General features: G+C 37.6%; 2 protein-coding genes across 2 annotated transcripts; both read left to right on the forward strand.

Annotated features, from left to right (window-relative positions):
* The first annotated feature begins 1,863 nt into the window (after positions 1-1,863).
* LOC133807166 (putative pentatricopeptide repeat-containing protein At5g09950) lies at positions 1,864-6,567 on the forward strand. The gene is made up of 4 exons (XM_062245338.1): positions 1,864-2,014; positions 2,276-2,350; positions 2,559-5,880; positions 6,495-6,567. The coding sequence occupies exon 3, from the start codon at positions 2,566-2,568 to the stop codon at positions 5,788-5,790; it is 3,225 nt and encodes a 1,074-aa protein (XP_062101322.1). The 5' UTR covers positions 1,864-2,014; positions 2,276-2,350; positions 2,559-2,565; the 3' UTR covers positions 5,791-5,880; positions 6,495-6,567.
* A 240-nt stretch (positions 6,568-6,807) lies between these two features.
* On the forward strand, positions 6,808-7,824 carry LOC133805697 (L10-interacting MYB domain-containing protein-like). Its single transcript, XM_062243861.1, has 2 exons — positions 6,808-7,137; positions 7,219-7,824. Exons 1-2 carry the CDS (start codon positions 6,808-6,810, stop codon positions 7,822-7,824), a joined length of 936 nt encoding a protein of 311 aa, XP_062099845.1.
* Positions 7,825-14,889: the final 7,065 nt, after the last annotated feature.

The raw sequence follows: 14,889 nt of genomic DNA on the forward strand, positions 1-14,889 counted from the left end.
TGATGGAATTCAAGGTCCCGGAGGTTAGGGTTATGGTTTGAGGTTATTTATTGGGTTAGAATTTGATGGACGATATTGTTAATGCATTGTGTCTAGGATTTCGGTGAGGCTCACGTTAGCGGACTGTGCTCGGGGCATCGGTGCTCAGGAAGCTCGGAACTCAAGTAAGAAAACCCCTGTTTCCATAGAGCTTGTGTGCAGGGCTGAGCCCAATGTGTTGAATGGAAATGATATGCAGGGCCGAGCCCTATATGTTGGAATTGCAGAGCATGGCTCTTTATCTGTCTATGCTTGAATTATGTGCTTGTTGCTATATCATGTTTGATATTATATGTGTGATCGGCAAGAGCCGGGAACGGTGTAGAACGAGAACAGCGTGGGGCCGAAAACGGCATCAAGCATGATGAGTGCAAGGCCGAGAACGGCAAGAGGCCGGGAGCGGCGTTGAGCACGAGGGGTGCGGGTTGCCAGGGCGAGTCCCTAACAGGATACCTGGGATATCCTTACGGCGTGGTCCGCGAACCCAGGGCTTGGTAAACGCCTGGGACGGCTAGGCCGTATGTGTTTAGCCATTGGTGGCCTGTTTATATGTTTGATTTGTGTACTGCATATGTTATCTGTTATGGGTTTTCTTGCTGGGCTTCGGCTCACAGATGCTTTGTGGTGCAGGTAAGGGTAAAGAGAAGATCAACCAACCATGAGCACAGCTGGCGTGAGGCGGCGTGTACATGTCCGGCCAGCCTGGCTGTCACAGCTAGGGGATTTCGGGAGATGATTGTAAATGGACTTAGATTTTGTCGTTTAGTCGACTCTGATCAGTTTTGTATTGTAAATATTTTCTGAACTATGTTTTGGGATCCCAAGTGTAAACTTTTGTGATTAGCTATGAAAAACTACCTTCTCTAATGTTTTCTTTTTAATTATGGCTTAGTTACACGTTTTGAATTAAAACCTCGATTAGCGAGTTGAAAGCACGGTTTTAAACACACTTGGTAACGACTCTAAGGAAGTAGGGCGTTACATGGAGCCTGCTGTTGCAGAATGCAGATCTGCTCGTCTTGACTCTGTAATCGAGCCAGCATCTCAGCCATTAACTGCTGCCAGTTCTCAGGGACTGGCGGAGGAGTCTGGCCTTGGTCATTGCCCCTGGTCCCAGACCTAGTGCCGGCTAGTCGTGAAGATTTCCTTGGACGCATAGCTATCCAAGTCAATCTGCAAATAACGACTCGGCGGTCAGACCACAATAACAGGGTAAAAGCGTCTCCAAAACCCATCAATAAAACATAACCAACCACAAATAGCCAACACATACAAGCATCCATACACCATATACAATTAATTATCCATATACTCATTTACATGCACAGCAATGTTAATAAACATGCCTCAATATTTCTACACAGCAGTCAAGGGCCAGTCCCTATCAGTATCTCATGCTTCCTAGCAGTTCGATAAATAACAACACGAATAGCTCATCTCAGGCACATAAGCACATAAACACACACATGCACATTACCAAACCCTGACTTGAGCTTGTCTCCAGCATCGAATGTACATGTCCAGACTGTCTTCAGGAATCCTTAAACCTAGGACGCTCTCATACCAAGTTGTAACGCCCTGGATAGCCAGGACCGTTACACTGTGTACTTATAAAGGTGTAAGACTTCAGAGTTTGGCAAAAAAATAGCATTATTTTGTAATTTTTAATATGCATAGTATTGTATTTTTTTGTAATTATAAAAATGATCAAGCATACAAATTGAAATTTCCCAACACAAATTACTGCTTGTTTTTTTTTTTCTTTCAAATTACTGATTGGTTAGTTGTGTTTAAAAATTGAATTAAGACAAAAAAAAAAAAAAAAGAAGTAGAACTGAGTAATTTTTCACAATAACGAAAAAACCCTATAAATCCTTTTATTCCTATTCTTCCCAAATCACGTCGTCTGCCACCGCCGGCTGCTCGCTCATCGCAACCGTCTGCCGCTCACGCTGTCTATTCCTCACCTTCGCAGGTAATCCTTTGTTTTCTAAGCACTGATAAAACCATTCCTTTGCGACATTTTTGGTTTCATGTTTGGGCAAACCATTTTGTTCAATCTTTTGTCATTCATTTCTGCTTTCATCTCTAACATTTTTATTTCTTACCCAAAATAACACATGTTCTGCTTTCTATGAACATTCCACCTTTGAGTTTTCATCAAACTTAAATGGGTTTCCTTCTTTTTTTCTTAATGGAAAATGGGTCATTTTGTTTTATTGTTTTTCTCCCCAAGGCTACAAGAAAAATACGCGAAAGAAGAAGGGTCCTGGTGATAGTCTCTGCGTGCGTGGCTGCAATTGTTGAGCAAGTGAGTAATCCATGGAACATTCGCTTACATATCTTACGATATTATTTGATATCAGGGATTGTTTGTTTATATTGGTTTTTGGATCATCTATCTATCACTATCCGATTGATTATGATGAATATTAGAAAAAAATGTGTGGTGTTGGGTATCTATCTGATAAAATCATTCATTCAAGGACGAGTTGTTTGATACCGTTTTTTGCAACCAGGAAACAAATGTACCACCCATGGTCTCGCAGGTTTTTTGGGACTACCCTTAACAGAACAACTCCATACTGTTCTACTGCCTCACCTGTTGTCTCTCCAATCAACTCTTTCTTCTTCAAACCTCAAATTCCTACTCCTCTACTCCTTTCCCTTTCTCTTTCTCCTTTCAGAAACTTCCCTGTTAAGTACAATTCATCCCAACCACCCTCTTGTCAAAATTATGAATTTATCACTTCTCAATACGCATATGAAAAGAGTGAACTTCTTGCTACTCAATTCCGGAATTCTTGTACCTTAGATGACGCTAAGACCCTTCATTTACAAATTCTCAAAAATGGGTTTACTTCTGATATATTTTTGTACAATACCCTTATCAATATCTATGTTAGGATCAGTAATTTGGTTTGGGCACGTCAGCTGTTTGATGAAATGCCTGAGAGGAACTGTGTTACGTGGGCTAGTTTGATTACAGGCTATACCAAGAATGGTATGCTAAATGAGGCATGCTTGCATTTCAAAAGGATGATTTCTGATAGTTTTTTACCCAATCATTATGCATTTGGTAGTGCCCTTCAAGCTTGTCAAGATTCTGGACCACCCATGCTTACACTTGGACTGCAAGTTCATGGGTTACTCTCCAAAACACGGTATGCCTTAGACGTGGTGGTTGCCAATGTGCTGATTTCAATGTATGGACGTTGTTTGGGGTCTATTAATGATGCCAGGCGTGTTTTTGATGAGACAAAAATAAAAAATTCAATATCTTGGAATTCTATCATTTCTGTTTATTGCCATAGAGGGGATGCAGTTTCTGCATTTGAGCTCTTTTCTAGAATGCAAACACAAGGTTTCAGATTTAGTTTGAAGCCCAATGAGTTTACTTTTGGTAGCTTAATACCTTCTGCTTGCTGTTTGGCCAATTCTAGTTCAAGTATGTTAGAGCAAATGTTGGCCAGAGTGAAAAAATCTGGATTCTTACAGGATTTGTATGTAGGTAGTGCTTTGGTCAGTGGATTTTCAAAGTCTGGCTTAGTTGATTATGCTTTGCAGATATTCGAGCAGATGGGTGATAGAAATTCAGTCTCTATGAATGGTTTAATGGTTGGATTGGTAAGACAAAAACGGGGAGAAGAAGCGGCTGAAATTTTTACATATATGAAGGAATTGGTTGGACCAAACATGGATTCATACGTGGTTCTCTTAAGTTCTTTTGCTGAATTTTCCGATTTGGAGGTAGGAAAGAGAAAAGGTCAAGAGGTTCATGCATATGTTATCCTCACTGGTTTGGTAGATATCAAGGTTGCAATTGGAAATGGGCTTGTTAACATGTATGCTAAATGTGGGGCTATTACTGATGCTTGCTCAGTTTTCAAACATATGATTGACAAAGATTTAGTCTCATGGAACACCATGATTTCTGGCCTTGACCAGAATGGGTGTTTTGAAGATGCAGTAATGAGTTTGTGTGATATGAGAAGATTTGGTTTGCTTCCTTCAAATTTTACATTAATTAGTGCTTTGAGTTCGTGTGCAAGTTTGGGATGGATCATGCTTGGTCAAGAAATACACTGTGAAGCACTCAAATTAGGTCTTGATATGGATGTTTCGGTTTCAAATGCTCTTCTTTTACTGTATGCTGAGGCAGGGTGTCTTACTGAGTGCCATAAAGTTTTCTTCTTGATGCCAGAGTATGATCAAGTATCATGGAATTCTATAATTGGTGCTTTAGCTGATTCTGAGGCCACAGCTTTAGAAGCTGTAAAGTATTTCATGGCCATGATGCGGGCTGGATGGACACTAAATAGAGTAACTTTTATAAACATTCTTGGAGCAATTTCATCTGTTTCACTTAGTGAGCCTCTTCAGCAGATTCATGCTGTAGTATTAAAATACCCTATCGCAAATGACTGTGCTATTGAGAATGCACTTTTGGCTTGCTATGGAAAGTGTGGAGAGATAGAGCACTGTGAGAAAATTTTCTCTAGAATGTCAGAGAGGAGGGATGAAGTAAGTTGGAATTCCATGATATCTGGATACATACACAATGAGCTCTTGCCTAAGGCCATAGATTTAGTGTGGTTTATGATGCAGAAAGGTCAAAGATTGGACTCCTTTACCTTTGCTACTGTCCTCAGTGCATGTGCCTCTGTTGCCACATTAGAACGTGGCATGGAAGTTCATGCTAGTGCTATAAGAGCTTGTTTAGAATCTGATGTTGTTGTGGGAAGTGCGATTGTTGACATGTACGCAAAATGTGGAAGAATTGATTATGCTTCGAGATTTTTTGAATGGATGCCCATAAGAAATGTGTATTCATGGAATTCAATGATATCAGGGTATGCTCGCCATGGACATGGAGACAAAGCTTTGAAGCTTTTTATACAAATGAAGCTGCATGATCAATTACCAGATCATGTCACATTTGTGGGGGTATTATCAGCTTGTAGCCATGTAGGTTTGGTAGATGAAGGATTCAAACATTTTAAATCCATGAGTGAAGTATATGGTTTGGCTCCTCAGATGGAGCACTATTCATGTATGGTTGATCTTCTTGGGCGGGCAGGTGAACTTAAGAAGATAGAGGACTTTATGACTAAAATGCCTTTCAAGCCTAATGTTCTTATTTGGAGGACAATTCTAGGGGCTTGCGGTAGAACTAATGGCCGTTATACAGAGCTAGGGCAGAGAGCTGCAGAAATGCTTTTGAAATTAGAGCCACAAAATGGAGTGAATTATGTGCTTCTTGCTAACTTGTATGCATCTGGGGAAAAGTGGGAGGACGTGGCAAAGGCTAGAATGGCAATGAGGAAGGCATCAGTGAAGAAAGAAGCTGGGTGTAGCTGGGTGACAATGAAAGATGGGGTTCATGTTTTTGTAGCTGGAGACAAATCACACCCAGAGAAAGAATTGATATATGAAAAGTTGAAGGAACTTAACAAGAAAATGAGGGATGCTGGCTATGTCCCTGAAATAAAATTTGCACTTTATGACCTTGAGATGGAGAATAAGGAAGAAATTTTGAGTTATCATAGTGAGAAGCTTGCAGTTGCTTTCGTTCTCACTCGCAAGTCAGAGTTGCCTATTAGGATTATGAAAAATCTCCGAGTTTGTGGTGACTGCCACTCTGCCTTCAAATATATATCAAAGATTGTTGGTCGAAAAATAGTATTGCGAGATTCAAACAGATTTCATCATTTTGATGATGGCCGGTGTTCATGTGGAGATTACTGGTAATTTTGTGGTTATATCTATTTATGGAGACACTGGTACAATGTCACCATTATGTGACGGTAGTTCATGTGGGAATTACTGCTTATTGCACAGGTTAGAACTATATTATCGTGACATTGGTATGATTGATAATATGGGAATTATCAGGTGTTAAAAGGAGTATGGATGAGGGATTCATGGATTTGCAGACAATTATTTTTTGTTATTTTCCTTTTGTTGACTGAAGAAGGTTGTAATTGGTGTCTCTTGGGATATGGTGGTGGCTGATGATGCGGCGTGTGGAAGCTATATGAAGGAGTGATTTTTGACTTGTTTAAGTTTATATTGGGTTATCGGTGTAGTGATCAAATTTTTTTTCTGAATTCATGCACCAGGAGAGAAGAGGATATGAGTCATTTTCCTTTAGCTGAGATTTGTATGGGTTTTCGTGTCCAATAGTGGTGTACTTGCTAATTTACTCAACAACCTTTTTCCTTTTGTTTATTTTTTTATTCAAATTAGCTTTTATTTTCTGTAAGTTCTTCTCTGTTTGACGGGCATCATCTTGTGTTTATTAGTGACTGTAGGATGGTTTAATAAGATCTTTACTGCGTTGCCTTATAGTATAATTTGATTATGGCTCCCACCATTTCACATCACTGGTGTTTTTTTGTATGAATAATTTTGTTAATTAAATGTAACGGTAAAGTAATTTCTTTATGTGGCAGGATTTCAAAGGTGTACAAGTGGGGCTGACATGCATGTACCTCCTGGAACATTTGGTTCCAAGATCAACTCAAGGTAGCAACTGCGGTAGAATTATTTAATATTTTAAAAAAATCATAAGCATTGAAGTCGATGTTGCAAACGGGTAAAATATGAGGATATAGTGATTTAAGTTGCAAAGCCACACAGAAGAACACTTACCGTGCACAAAATGGATTCTGACTTTTGAGTATAGAGATTACTTTGCTCACCAAATACTCGATTAGTGAATATTTAGGCACTAACGAATGATCACGCGTAACTTTGTAGTTCTAAATGGAGAGTGAAGCTGGTAATCAGCCCAAGCATGAACGTTCAAGGACAAGGTGGACAGCATCTCTTGATAAGATATTTGCAGATTTGGTTGTGAAGCAAATTCAACTAGGTAACAGACCCAACAATGTTTTTGACAAAAAGACATGGAACCATATTCGTGATGAATTTAATAAGCAAACGGATCTCAACTTCAACAATAATCAACTGAGGAAGCACTTGGATGTTCTGAGGACTCGCTTTTACAATTTGAAGTCAAGTTATGATCAGAGTAATGATTTCACTTTAGATGAGACATGTTGCATTGGTTTTGATCTGTGGGAAGACATTGGGGTACATATCTGCTCTAAATTTTCTTTCACTGTTTCCTTTTCAACACTTTTTATTGCAAGGTCTTACTTATTGTTCTTATAGCCGCAACAACCTAGGCCTGAAGCTATCAAAGTGAAGGACTGTCCCATATATGAGCAGCTATGCACAATATTTACAGATTCGTCAGCTGATGGGAAGTACGCCCAATCTAGTCACTACGAAGAATTGGACAAGTCTGCTGGAATGGAAAATGGGGTTTTAAGTTCATGTCCAGAAAAGGAGATCCCTCATTCTGAAAACTTGCTGCCACCACCACTGAGACCTGCACAAGTAAACATGCCATCAGCAGCAAAGGTAGTTAAGGTAGCTGCTGATAAGAAAAAGAAACGTCCATCTGAGACTGAGTCTTCAAACGATCAATCTAGAAGGGATCAAGACATATGTGATGCTATGGTGCGGACCATGTTAGATATGCTTGCTGCTTCGAAGTCCAGGGGGGTTGCAACAGCACCTAGTGATAAAAAATTCACCATAACCAATTGCATCAAAGCATTGGATGAGATTGAAGGCATTGATCAACTTACCTATTTTGCTGCATTGGACCTCTTTGGGGACCCTAACATAAGAGAGACTTTCTTATCTTCGAAAGACAAAAATACGCAGTTGACATGGTTGCAAGGGAAGTGTGCTAAAACTACCCCTAATTAGGTTAGAATGTAGATGAGAGGCCCATTGCTCATAGTTTTAGCATATATGGAATTTACTAGTTTGTCCATAACATGGTTCTTCCTTTTCTGCTTGTAGGTTGCAGTTTGTTTTTATATAGTATAATCTCTTAATGATATATTATAGGCAATCTATAACAGCATATAATTTTTTTTTGGACAATATGATGACATACAAGTCTATACAAAGACCAAGTAGTGGACATTTGATTGTATTGAGATTCAAAAATCAGCAAGTTGTACTAGAGTTTGCATACTTACTCTTCTCATTCTATGATGGCTGAGATTTGAGTCATGTCTAGGCAGACTCTAGCCAAATTAAAGATATTCATCATCAGAGAAAGCAACCACTTCACCAAGTTTTATTTATTTAATTATCAATGGTGCCCGTTATAACAGGGGTGCACGGGTTTTGGTTGGATTGTCTGTAATAATTTCGCCAAAGTATCCATATGATTCTTTCTCATTTGATATGTTAATTAATTAATTACGCCATGCGTATCTAGTAAGAAAACTTGATCCCCCCCTTTCTAAAAGTAAGCATTTTCAATTGTAAATGACATTGATCATGATCATGATCACGAGTGACAGTTGTTTTAAATATGCGTTTTGAGGGTCAATGTAAATACTAAAAAAATAATCACCTCTAGTGGTGTCACAATTATGGAAGGTTTGTGCTTTAGAAAACATATATGAATGATGTAAGATTGTAAGTGCAGCTAATCAATCATATATTTAGATTCAATACACGCTATTTTTTACATCAATACCTATATATATGTATGAACATTTTCCCCTTGAGTTCTTAATAAATTAATCAAGTACAAATTAGAAACAGATGATGACAGTAAATATATATTAGAAAAATAAGAAACAAGACAGATAATGAGATTGTTACTAACTTGAAAATAATAAAATGATTTATAACCTTCAAATTTAGGTTTTTTTTCTTTCCTTCTAAAATCATATATTAATTGACACCACATACGTTTTTTCTTTGATACAAAATTTGTTTTTTAATTTCTTAACATCATATTACCTCACTATTATTTTTTACAATTTTTCAACATTAATCGGATTATTTTAAATACGCTTACCATATTATATAAATTGGTGATATATTTCTTTGTCATAAATTATGTTTTCCATATATATATTTTATTAACTAATTAACTATTTATATAATTATTATCAATAGAGAAAATACCATTTGTCTTTCTGTTCTTTTTTTCCAAATATGCGATTGGTCCCTGTGTTTTGTTAAATGACAATTTGGACCATGTGTTTTACAAAATAGATCATAATAGCACTTTACACCCAATTTTTGTAAAAATATTTTCAATTATAAGATCAATTCTTAGGTCGTTGGAGATAAGATTGGTTCACAGTAGGGGAGAAGGTGGTCAAGGAGCTGAGAATGAAATATTATATTTGAAAATATTTTGACCAAAATCAGGTTTAGGGTACTATTGTGATCCATTTTATAAAACATATGGTTTGGATTATCATTTATTAAAACACAGAAGCCGATCGTGTATTAGAAAAAAACACATAACCAAACTAGTATTTTTCCTTATCAATATGCTTTCATCTTAACCCTTAAATCTTTTTATCCAATGTGCAATATCGATATAAAAAATGGTGTATATTCTATATAACTTACCCATATTTATTTTCATAAACGACCTAGTTAACATCCAATTTGGTTTTCAGAGCAACATGGAGGTCACAATTAAACATCACATGGTTATTAGCCTCATTTATCCCATGCTAGTCGCTCCATTCGATTTATTTCTTCCTTATCGCTAAAATTCTCTATTTACTTTTTTTTGAGGTCATTTTGAAGTAATTATTTTAATTTTGGGTTTCTCACTTTACTTAAAATTGGTTGTTATATAATTGGATAAAAAACAATTGAGGTCCCTCTTCAATACCAATAGTATCACTTAGGTCCCTATTTTTTAGTAAATGCTACAATTTAGTATCTGTAGATGTGATTTCCTACAATTGATTAAATGAGCACCAATAACCTGTCAAGAACAAAGCGAGAGACAAGAGTTCAAATGGGGAGCACCGGTGGGGTGTCAGCCAAAGAGACTCCGATGCTTAAGTCAGTTGGATTGTAGTAACAGTTAATCAAAAGTAGTAAAACAATAATGTAAATAATGATGAATGGATGAATAGAAGAATGGTCAAAGTGACGGAGACAGTGGTGGCGGTGACGACAGAGCTTGACGGTCTAGTCAGATCAGTCTGACTGGTTTGTGATCATGGTCTGGTCAGGTCAGTCTGACTAGTTAGACTTGCTTCACAGGACCAGATTCAAGAGAGTGTTCTTAGTAAAAGAGAGTATTTAGACTAATCTTTTTTTTAGATGATCCGCTCTTAGCCCCTGAGGGTCCTCTTTATAATCGTTTTCCTTATCATTTCAGTTCCGCCTACCTGATCCGTTTGACCTTTCTTAGTGGTTCTCCTCCCGATTTTGGGAGGGGTTGCGTATATCTTGACTATTTCAAGGTCTCTAGTTGATTGAATGTCTTCGGATTTGGGTCCAGATATCCGTTGATCAATCAGATGGGTCATTTGGCATACATGAGCCCATTTACATTGGGTTGGGCCTGACTAGCTAGTCTGACTGGCTTGTTGGTGTAACGCCCCATGTCACTATGGCTGCTTCCTGGAATGACGACTGACCTTACAAACCAACACGAGTCTTTCCAGTGTGCTTTGTCCTCACTCGCACGCTTCTTGGAAAAACTTCCTAGGAGGTCACCCATCATGAGACTACACCTGGTTAAGCACACTTAACTTTGGAGTTCTCAAGTGATGGGCTACCGAAAATAAGATGCATCTTGTAGGTATAGGTAGTATCCATCAATCCATTTAAGCCATCTTCAACTGTGTAGTCCCATACCTACATAGTCTTATAATCATCACACTTGACCTTCCCCAGGCGGTGTGGGATTGCACAGCTTTTACCTAGTCTTTCTCCCTGCAGATCACGGTATTCTGACCGTCACAGTTGGGCCTGGTTGGTTAGTTTGACTAATTTCATGGATCATGTAGATGGAATTTTCCCACTACAGTTTGTCCTTCACTATTTGGTATATAATTCATTCTGATCAAAGACTAGGAAAAACTAATTTTGTCAGAATTTATTCAACTCAATTGGTCTCAAAAGTGAGAGAAAGCGTGTTAGAATATGCTTTGAATCTGTTTGCCCCTTTCAGTAATCTTTCACGGGGCTCTAAATGGCTGAGTGGCCCGACGAGCTTGTCGAGTGGCCTGGACAAGGCAGTCGAGTGGCCTGCCTAGAGGGCTGAGTGGCCCGTCGAGCTGGCAGAGTGGCCTGGACGAGGCGACCGAGTGACTCGCCGTGCTGGCCGAGTGGCCTAGCCGAGATGGCCGAGTGGCCTGCCGTGATGGTCGAGTGGTCTGCCTATGGGTCCGAGTGGCCATGCACGTGCGACCCTGGTGTTCTCGTGGGTCCAACAAGAGGCCGGGTGGAACGAGTAGTTGGCCGATGGGGTCGAGTGCTAAGGCGAATGGGTGGTCTGCCTGGTGGCTGACTCGATTGCCGAGTGGGTCGAGTGCACCGCTGGGGTGGCCGAGTGCACCGCCGGGGTGGCCGAGTGGCTTGCTTCTCGTGATTATCACGTTCCTTTGCTTCCTTTGAGGATTTTGGGTGTTTTCTTTGAGAAGTCAAGTACTCTTTGGTAGGACCTTCTGATGGTTGGCACTTGGCACCCATCTGATGGTGTTAAATGCCTATATAATAGGAGTTTTTTTTTCACCCTAGCACACATTTGAGAAGGGCTTGGAGGAGAGGTGCAAAGTGTGGAGCGAGGGAGCTCTCAAGAGGTAAGTTTTCTCTCATTTGCTTTCCTTTTAATGTTCTTATGCATGCTCTTCGTGTTCTTTGTGTTAGTTTAGGTAAGTTGAACTGTTATTTTTGTCTGATCCTATAGATTTTTCGCTAGTGTTTGATCTTTTCAAGTGGTAATAATTTCATTTTTATTGTTTTTCCATTAGGATAGCATTTTTCTTCTACATAATGTGTGTCTGTCTAATTGACTAGTGGAAACTTAGGTTACTCAATAGGTATGTCTTGCTTTTAGGGTCTGTCTGATTGAATGATTGAGCATGTTGTCACTTAATTTGTATAGTAACCTGTCTGTTTGATTGTTGAGAACTTTTGTTTGCTTAATTGTGTCTTAATGAATGATCCGTCTGACTGATTCATGAGGAATTTATTGGTTCCTACTTGCATGTCTAACTGAATGTTTTACTCGCCTTTTCTATGCTCCTCCAAAACTTAGTCATTGTTTTGCTCTAGGTGATCAATTCATTATGTATACTAGTAGGCATGACAGTTGTGCTGGCTCAGGCAGTCGACTGTCTCGTTCATTTAGTGGAGAAGGTTGTAGTTCTCGATTTGAAATTTATGCTGAGAATGTTGACTACAACTGAGTTACAGTAGTAGAATCAGGTGATTGACCTTTAGGTGGTGCTAGTAAAAGAGGAATAGATTTTGATGAACCTATTGCTGGTGGTATGCCTGGTACTGGTAGTATGCTTAGTCGCAACCCTAAATCTTCGATTAGTTTAGGTGAGTTGCCTTACCTCCATCGCTACTATGGTATACCATATACCTTCAATTTGCATGCTCCTGCTAGTGCAAAGCGATCTGACTGACGGTTACTGTTGGATTTTATGCCCTTATAAAACCATGCCGAACATGTAACTAGATTTTATATTGTCTATAAAAGTAGTAGAAATCATTTAGTTTTAAAACCGTGTTGCTTATTTGTTTTATTACATGATTATTGGAATAATACAAACATTTATAAAATCCCGAACATATGGATAGTTACAATTATAGTGACTAGGTCATAGTGGATTATAGTTGTAATTATATGGTCAAAAGAACGAGTCCTAAGATTAGATCAGTGAATTGAATTTTCACTGATTCGGCAATCTACGATATGGTCTACTTACACATTCGGGGTGTGATGTCTTGTCCAAGGCATTGACCAAGTAGATAAGATCAGATGTATATAGGTAAATTGGACTAGGAATGATATTGATTATTGATAGATAAATAAGTATCGTTGTTATCGAATCTAATCAATGTCACAACGTTGACTATAGGTCGAGTCGATCTTAATTTTGAGTGCTAATATTCTGCTAATTATATTATTTAAATCTTTTGACTTGTTCGTTACCAGCTTACCCTACGATCTAGCCCATACTTACATCTTGGAGATTTAGTAGTGTAATTGAGTGGGAGTATTATTCATAGATATGAAATCTATAACTTCTGTATGAGAAGTGAAAAGATGATTTCCTTAATTGCTTTGTTCAAAAGGTTAAATAATTGAGATCTCATTTCTGTGATTAAGTTCACGTAAATATCATTTATAAGGAACTTAGTGGGAGTTAAGGATAAAATACTGATGAGGGGAAAAACGGTAATTTGCACCCAACTCGTTAGTAAGTAATCGATGGATGATTGACTGACTATAATAGTTATAAGAATGGATAACGTATTTATGGTTTGGAAAATACGTTCTATGAATTTAAGAGTTCAATTCCGAGTCTATAGAGGAGTCACGAGGAATTAATAAGGTAGTGAAATTATTTGTAAATAAATTCAAGGTAACTTATTGGAGCTTGATTTCATGGATCCATGGTCTTTGCATCACCTTTGAGTAAATCATCTAGAATGTCTCAATTAATTGATTTAATTATCAATTAGGATTTTTAAATTTGACTAGGTCAATTTTGGAAAATTTTACAGAGATATGAGATTTAGAAAATAATAGAGAATCTTTGGGCAAATTTATTAATATTAATAAATTGGTGTCAATATAAATAAATTAAATCAATTTTCAAATTATAATTAGTTAATTTGAATAGAGATTTAATTAATTAATTAAAAGATAAATAAATAAAAATGATTTGAATTTAGGCCTAATTGGGATTTAAATTCAAAACAAAAAGATTGGGCCCAAGTCCATTTGTGGTAGCCCAATGCTTTTATTTTTTGTTTATTAATTTAAATTAATTCAAATTTAAATTTAAATTTACGTTTAAATAAAGCCCATTAAGTTGTCTATATAAAGAATATGATATCTAGGATTTTCAATAAGTTAGTCTCAATTGATTCATTGGGTAATTGAAAATCTAGATAGTCTAATCCTTTCTTGGCCACTCACTCTCTTCTTCTCTTCTAAATCTCTATCTCATGTGTTGAGAACCAGTCTACACTAGTTCTAGGTTGATCAAAGGCTTGGTGAGGAAGACTGTGTCGCTGTTCTAGTTCAATCTCTTGATAATACTCTGCTACAGAAATGAATTAAGAGTTAGAGAGATTGAATGAATAAGTTGTTCCAGTTCAGTTGCGTAATGTAAGTTTCTTTACTTTATTCTGTTTGTATCAATTTCATAGGAGCATGTTCTAGGTATTTACATGTTTGTTTGATAGTATATAATGTACATAAAAATAAACAAAGATCCTGTTATATGCAATTTCCTATAGTTACCTGGTTGGGTGTGCTTGTACGAGCTTCTCTTTAAGGATGGTTTTTGTTGGTATTAAATGATCAAGTCAAAGGTACGCAGCGGAATATATGGACCAATTTTAATAAATATTAATACCACCCAGGATCATACACATGTATAAATATTAAATCACATACAAATAGATCAGGGATTACCTCTCGTAGCTTATCAAGTGTCATTGAGTCTTTTTGTATAAATCAACGATCTTCTTATCCATTATTTTAAAATTTCACACCTTGATCTTCTAGACCAATCCTCAAACACACAAGGACGTGTGTGGGCACGTAGGATTCAAATGGTTGAATTATGTGACTCCCTAGATGTACTCAACACATGAGATCTAGAGAGTTTTTGATAGAGAGAAGATTTAGAATGATTTTCAGGTTTTTGAGAAAACTATCGCTTTAGAGAGAGAGTCTGTATTTTTATTATTCAAAATAATAATCATTCCTTATCCTGAAAGTTACGTACTATCAGACTTATA

The sequence above is a fragment of the Humulus lupulus genome, chromosome X (genome assembly GCF_963169125.1).
Source record: "Humulus lupulus chromosome X, drHumLupu1.1, whole genome shotgun sequence".
Lineage (NCBI taxonomy): Eukaryota > Viridiplantae > Streptophyta > Magnoliopsida > Rosales > Cannabaceae > Humulus > Humulus lupulus.

Excerpts from the sequence above, each read along its gene's own strand:
- LOC133807166 (XM_062245338.1), top strand. The coding sequence starts at position 2,566 with ATGTACCACCCATGGTCTCGCAGGTTTTTTGGGACTACCCTTAACAGA.
- LOC133805697 (XM_062243861.1), top strand. The coding sequence starts at position 6,808 with ATGGAGAGTGAAGCTGGTAATCAGCCCAAGCATGAACGTTCAAGGACA. Across the intron at positions 7,138-7,218 it reads ATCTGTGGGAAGACATTGGG|CCGCAACAACCTAGGCCTGA; the intron begins GTACATATCTGC and ends TTGTTCTTATAG.